General features: G+C 41.7%; 1 protein-coding gene across 1 annotated transcript; it reads left to right on the forward strand.

Annotated features, from left to right (window-relative positions):
- The first annotated feature begins 3,441 nt into the window (after nucleotides 1–3,441).
- NQO2 (N-ribosyldihydronicotinamide:quinone reductase 2) lies at nucleotides 3,442–6,441 on the forward strand. Its single transcript, XM_050939761.1, is given in 5 exon segments — nucleotides 3,442–3,460; nucleotides 3,463–3,585; nucleotides 5,048–5,178; nucleotides 5,737–5,850; nucleotides 6,325–6,441. Coding segments are annotated over 5 exon segments (504 nt in total).
- The last annotated feature ends 979 nt before the right edge of the window (nucleotides 6,442–7,420 follow it).

The following is a 7,420-nucleotide window of genomic DNA, read 5'->3' on the forward strand; positions in this document are numbered from 1 at the left end:
AGGCACTTGGGGAGTGCTCTGCCCAGCATACCAGCACCTAATCTCTAAGGGTACATTTATACTGCAAATATATAAATAAAATAAAACCTGCAGCAGCGAGTCGGGTTGGAGCTTGAGCTCTGACTGAAACCCAGCAATGGAGGGAGGAGTGTCTCAGAGACTGAGCTCCAGCCTGAGTAGGAACATCTGTATTGCTATTTTTACCACCATAGTGCAAGCCAGAGTCTAGATCAATGCCCTTAGACTCACTGCTGCTGGTTGGGTTTTTTTTGTTTTTGGGGGTTTTTTGTGAGGGGAGAGGGGCTACATTGTAGATGTACCCTAGCTGGCCTGACATCTAGTGGAATCATTTGCAGTAGCTTTATTGGTTCCAGGTTATTAGGGAGACAAGTTGGGTGAGATTATACTGTATCTTTTACTGGAGCAACTTCTGTTGGTGAAGAAGAGCTCTGTGTGGCTTAAAAGCTTGTCTCTCTTTCACCAACAGAAGCTGTAGTGTAGACCTAGCCTGGGATGCATGCAGCTTTCCTTGTGATGTGCTGCATATTGTTGAGACAGCTAGAGGCTGTGTCTTCACTGCAAAATCTTTTGATTTTGACACTGAGACTAGGGTTGCCAACCTCAAGGGTTGGCCAGGAGTCTCTAGGAATGTAATATTAATCTTTAATTAAAGATGGTCATATGATGAAATCTCCAGGAATACATCCAACCAAAACTGGCAACCCTGACACCCCTACCTTAATGTAAAAACACGGTTTTTTTGCAGCAAAGACATAGCTTTATGCCAGTGCAATAGGTTGTGCTGGAAGTGGTATTGGTGGGTTTGAACTTTATACAGACGCTAAAGCAGCCAGGCAGCAGGAGACTTGCAAAGACACACAACTATAGATGTTGCCAGGAGGATGGTTTGAAAAGCTCAGCAAAGACTCAGTGGTTCTAGGAAACAGATGTATTGGACTTATCCTATGTGGCAAACCACACACACTCATGCACGCCATGCCTCTTATTGTGACATTTTAATGGGGAAGAAAAGCAGAGTGAGCAGATAGAGCCCCATCTGCTTTCAGGGAGATTAGTTTAAAATGTTTTATTGCAGGCTACAATGACGCTGGTAGCGTATACAAATTAGGACTCTCTGGGCCAGTCTGACTGTTACTCCTATTGTTACTCCACAGGTATTCCCATGGACTTCAGTAAGGCTACCTGCAGTATAAGGTATCAGTGTTCACAATAAATAGAATGCATTTAGCCTATGATTTTAATGATAGACAAACACAAAGGGGCATTTGGTGAAGCTCTTAACACACCTTGGTGAGCAGTTACAGCTATGAGTACTTCTGTGAGAAAGTGCTCACCAGTGTGAGTAAGGGGTCATACGCTGACCCAAAGACTCAGTGCTTTTGGTTACAAACTGCCTTCAGGCTAGGTCTGAGTGTTTTGAAGGTAGATGTTTGAGGCTGAAATGCAGGTTTCAATATTTGCTTGTGATAAACACAATTCAATGAGTATTTAATATAAATCTTTATAACGTACGCTGAGGCATGGAAAGTTTTGGATAGAGATGATTTTGAAGTGTTTTTTTGAGAAGCTGTTAGAGGAATTAGCACCTTCCAAATTAGTAAAATTCATTGTAGACATTGATGAAAGCAGCTGTAAATCTAGTTTAACCAGATAGTTACGGTGGGTTTACAGATGTTTTGCTGGAGCAGTGCAAAGTAGCCAGAGCATATCGATGATTCTTGCTCACTATGTGTCTATACTTGTGTGGGATGATGTACATAACTTACGTGTCACTTCACCACTACTGACTGAGCAGCCATCCAAAATTTACATTGATAAAACCTTCATATCACAGTACACCATCATATGCTCCTTGTAGTTATAGTACAATCTGTACATCTACACCATCTCTTGTTTCTTTAATTATTATTTGCAGCCTGTCTCCTCCTGTTTCAGACTCGGCGTGCACTTTCGGCCAGGTGGTACTGAAAGGAAAAGTGTGCCCATTTCATTGTTATGGTGTTTGTCCAATGAGCACCTCTCTCTTTGGGGAGTTCTTTAGAGGCAATATTGGATTTTTTAGAGAGGAAGACTACTAAGGGCTTCCTGTAAAATGGCAGGAAAGGAGAGATAATTTTCCTTCCGTAGCAATAGAATGTTACTCATTTTGGAGCTGTGCAAACTGGAATCGGAAATGTCCTAGCTTCATCAGTGCGTGGATGGGGCTGTGAGGTAAAATTAGCAAAGGCACCTAAGAAACTTACTTTCTTAAGTCCTAGTGGACCTGGGTGCCTTTGGAAATTTTACCCCAAACCTACAGTGCTGAGTGCCTTCAGCTCGATGGGAATTGATGCTACTCAGCACTTTGCAGACTACTCAGCACGTAGAATTTGCAAGAACAGGCTCTTAAGCAGCGAACGGGTGACTGTCCTTCCTTTATTTTCTTGAACAAGTTACTGAGTGAGATCATAGTTGTTTCAAGTGGATTTATATTCTTATTAAATCAACCATATGACCACAATGCTCGATGCTTGTAATGACCTCTTGGCAGGGCTGCTTTGTAATTTTTATGTGGTGCTAGAATCAGCAGCACACTTGGTTAATAGACAACATATGCTCTTTACAGTATTCTTTATATTGACTGATGATAAAACAGCATAGTGGTTGTTCAAGCCCTTAACTGAGATACCCTTGGCTGTATTTGAAACCTCCAATTTAACCATCAGGCTGATGGAAACCTAGCGTATCCATCCCTTGCTGAAATTTAGTTGATGGATAACCATGCCTTTTTCTGTGTTGGCTCTTCAGAGATGCAGCTTTTCCTCCCTGCAGGTCTACCTCACCTCAGTTTTAAGCCATGTTTGAAAGTTTCCTCTCACTGCAGTTTTTATAAATAAACCACTGTCTTCATGTATGTAGGAACATCACCTCCCACCTACTTTTGTCCTCAGTGAATCAAAAATACCGCTATGATTCTATTCAAACCTGTATTGTATTATGGATGTTAACTATTTCTTTAGTTCCTTGAGTATACTGCCAGGAGAAAGTAGGGCCATGTATAAAATAAGCAGAAGATTTTAACTTGTAACTCCAGGCACTGATGTTATAAACACAGAACATAGCTTTTGGTTTTTTCTTTCCCCTCAGTCCACTGAGTTCCAGTTAGGGAAGCCCACTTCAGCACAGATTAAATCAATGGGCCGGATTCACCATTGCCCAGCACTTCACATAGTCACTTACCAATGGTAAGTGGATATAAAATGCTACCATTATGACTGAATAGTGTTTTCCTCGCTTTACACTGGTCTGAGAGTACACAAGGTGCTGAACAATGGAGAACGAGGCCCTGTCTCTGCATACTATTTCAGATGTATCCATCATCATGGTATCTGGGGGATTCTCTTTTCTTTTTAACTCCAGGGAGAAAAGTACTAGTATTTTATGCACATCAAGAGCCCAAATCTCTGAATGGATCCTTAAAGAATTGTGCAGTAGAAGAACTGAGCAAACAGGGCTGCAACATCATCATGTCTGATCTCTACGCAATGCGATTTGAGCCAAGAGCAACAAGAAATGACATCATTAGTGAGACTAGTTGAGGTGTTATTTTCAAAATGTCTCTCTCTTTGGGATTGTAAATGCAGTCTTACCAATTTGACACACCAGAGCTGCATTGTTTGATATAAGGATCAGGTGCTCTATGTATTAAAAACAGAGAGACTTGGTGTAAATCAATAGCTAATTAGTAAGACTTCTTTTTCTTTCTGTGGGCATTTACTAGAGCAGTGGCTTTCAATCTTTTTTTCATTTGCAGACCCTTAAAAAAATTTCAAATGGAGATGCAGACCCCTTTGAAAATTCATCTTATACTCCGTGGACCCCTACCATAGAAGTCTTAGGCTGAAAACTGACTGAACAGCATTCAACTATAAATGTTGCACATGCTCGGCCTGACATATGATGCAGCGGGATAAAGGGTGCTAAAGTGGACTTCTGTGACAACACCACCGCTTCCAGGTTTTGACCTGTAGATGGAGGTATTCACATGCTTTTGATTGATCAGAAAAACAGACTGCCTTGTCTCAGCACTGAAACTTTATTTTACCTTTTGCGGACCCCTTGGACATAGGGCAAGTTTATACTACAGCGCTACATCAGAGCGGATGCACTGATGCAGCTATGCTGCTGGAGCGTATTTGGTGGAAACGCGCTATGCCAATTGCCAGTGGGAGATGGCTCTCCCGTCAGCATAATTACTCCACTTTGACAAGAAGCAGAAACTATGTTGGCGAGAGAGTGTCTCCCTCTGACATAGCGCTGGTGTGGACCACGTGATACTTGCATCGCTTGCGAGGAGTAGGGTTTTTTCACACCCCTGAGCAAGATAAGTTAGATCAACTTAATCCGTATTGTAGACCTGCCCATAGTCTGCAGACCCTCCAGTGAAAACCATGGTACTAGAGGATATCACTTTAGGAATCCATCCTACACCCTTGAGTTTGACAGTTTTGCCACGGACTACAACAGTAGTAGGATTGGGCCCTTATGAATAAGACTGTAGGTTTTTAAATAGCCCTATGCCTTTGGGCCCAAATGTTTGTGTATTATAACTTACAAATGTTTGTGTGTCTTCTTAAAGAGGCATCATTACAAAACACCTCCTCTCAAGGAACAGTCTGGTTACAGATGTTTTCTGCAAATAATTCCCAAGTGTTCATTCATGCATGTTTGGGGTTTGTCTCATCTATTAAGTATGATTTACATTGATGGAATATGGTAATGCCGTTGTCCATTTATTAGTTTAATAAAAACTTGAGAGAAACCCAGTGGAAATCATATTAAATTTAGAACTGGTTTCCAAGGGTTTATCATAATTAAGAAAGCAGTTCATTTATCACTCCTTACAATATGGTGTGGCTCATGATAAATCAATGAGATGAAATATTCCAATCTAGGACAGTAGATTGTGACTTGTATTTAATTATCTTATGTGGATTTAGTTCTAGAAGTGGGATAAACAAACAATGTTTATATGTTTCTTCCACAGGTTGCCTGCACAACTCAGAACACGTTGATTATGGAGTGGGATCATGGGAAGCTTACAAAAGAAGATGTTTGGCCAGTGATTTGATTGAGGAACAGAGGAAGGTTCAAGAAGCTAAGTTAGTGATTTTTCAGGTCATGATTTTTCTTATTAATAATCTTATAGTCTTAATATGGTGTTAAAACAAATACAGTAATAAGGAGATTATAAAAAGACAAAGTTTAGACACTTAACTCCCATTGTCATTTACTTTCAATGCACTGCCCATTCTGATAATGCAGATCAGGCTTGGACTGTGATCTTACAGGGTAAGTGAGAAGGTCTAGTCAATAGCAGAAATGAAAAAAACCCAGGTGTTACAGAAAATTGATCACTTCTCTTCCCCATGAATCAGGAAACCAGTATGTGTCAGAAGGCTCATCTTTTGGTTGAGGTGTAAGAGATTCTGAAAAGTTGCCATCATTTGGAGATCTCATGGCATTTTTCAAAAGAATATTACAAAAAAACCCACAACTTTGAGCAAATATAGTTCCTGCATCCTCTGAATAATAGGCTTTATTTACTGTGCTTGATCTGTGAGTGGCTTGACTGATTAAGGTGATAAGATGTTCTTAGCACAGAAACAAGGCCAAAGGAAATGGTGTACCTCTGCCAATTACATCTCACTATTAACAGGATCCTTTGCTGTTCAGTTTCCCTTGTATTGGTTTAGTATGCCTACCATCATGAAGGACTGGATGGACAGAGTCTTGGTCCAAGGATTTGCTCACAACTTCCCACAGTGTTATGATGATGGCTTGCTCAAGGTATGTTCCTTGGACTGTTACATTAGGCCAGGGATCGGCAACCTTTGGCACGCAGCTCACCAGGGTAAGCAGATCGTGGCTCTCACTGGCCACAGTTCACTGTCCCAGGCCAATGGGGGCAGTGGGAAACAGCGCGGGCCGAGGGATGTGCTGGCCGCCGCTCCCCACCGCTCCCATTGGCCGGGAGCGGTGAACTGCGGCCAGTGGGAGCCATGATCAGCTGAACCTGTGGACGCAGCAGGTAAACAAACTGGTCCAGCCCTTCAGTGTGCTTACCCTAGTGGGCCACGAGCCAAAGGTTGCCGATCCCTGCATTAGGCTAAACATTTTTTTTTAATTCTTATCTGTTCCTATGCTGTAATTTTATTTTTAATCTCAATGGATAATGATATTTAACAAATTTAGACTTTTTAGTGGCACTCAGTGATCATTCAAATCCCTCCTAAAAACTTATTTCTTCTCTGTACCTTACAGTTTTATACTTCCTATAGTATCCGAGTGCCTTCCATGTTAAAGCCAACAGCAAAGTCCCTGGAGGACATCATGGAGTCTCGGGCACTTCTGCCTTTTCAGAATCAAAACTCTGCATAGGGTAGGGGTGGTTGTTTAATTTTGGGTAGGGATGGGGGGCTGGTAGTGGTCTGGGAATAGAAAGGTGTGTGTCTGTATAGCAAAAGGCTTTGTCAAAGAAGAAGGTTTTGCACCATTTCATATAGATAGTCAGACTCTCTACTCACCGAATATCCTCTGGCAGATCCTTCCATCTTGCCTAGGAGAACTCTGCAAGTGGGAAAGATAATACAAATAGGACTATTAAGATGTGTGCAAGCCTCAACCATATGCTATCATCACCCTTGTCGTCCTCCTGCCTTTGTTGGGACCCTCATGTTAGGTTTTTCTGAAAGTGGTTTGCAGAATCTGCAGGGGAGGGATGATGTATTTGTTTTCTGGGGTGTGTAGTACATTCTTGGGTATTTGATTTATTTAAAATAACTAAAAATCCTCCTGTACTAGGTTTTAGGTGCCCTAACACACATTAAGAAGCAATTCAAAATTTCAGCAGCATTACATAATCACTCCAGCAAGAGCTTAGCCAGCCTGCCACCCACAAAAACTCTTTTCCACCGAAGCACACCCTTGCCTTCTCCAAAAACACATAAACATGACTTTTGCAGCATGCTTGAATGATCATCAAATGCTGCCAATATCAGAGCAAGTAGGATGAGGGAAGCAAGTTCGAGACTTGAAGATCTCATGGAGAAAGCCTTGTGAGCTGTCCCTCTCTTTTACAACGATAGGATCCAACTTGAGCCCTCCTGCTAAGCACAGTTGTGGCAGTATGGCATAGAGAGAGAGGCAGTGCCTTAGGTAGGCTGCCCCAACCCATTCTGTAAAGCTCTGGTGCTTTATAAGTTGTAACTAACATCTTAATCTCCTCCTAGAAACCAATAGGCAGCCAGCACAGATCCCGCAGGAGCCCTTAATGCTTTGTAACCTATTTGGAAGATACAATGAGCAGCTATAGCAGTTTCTGCCTTTTAAAATAGATGTATTTTAGAGCATTAGAAAG

Source organism: Gopherus flavomarginatus, chromosome 2 (genome assembly GCF_025201925.1).
Source record: "Gopherus flavomarginatus isolate rGopFla2 chromosome 2, rGopFla2.mat.asm, whole genome shotgun sequence".
Lineage (NCBI taxonomy): Eukaryota > Metazoa > Chordata > Testudines > Testudinidae > Gopherus > Gopherus flavomarginatus.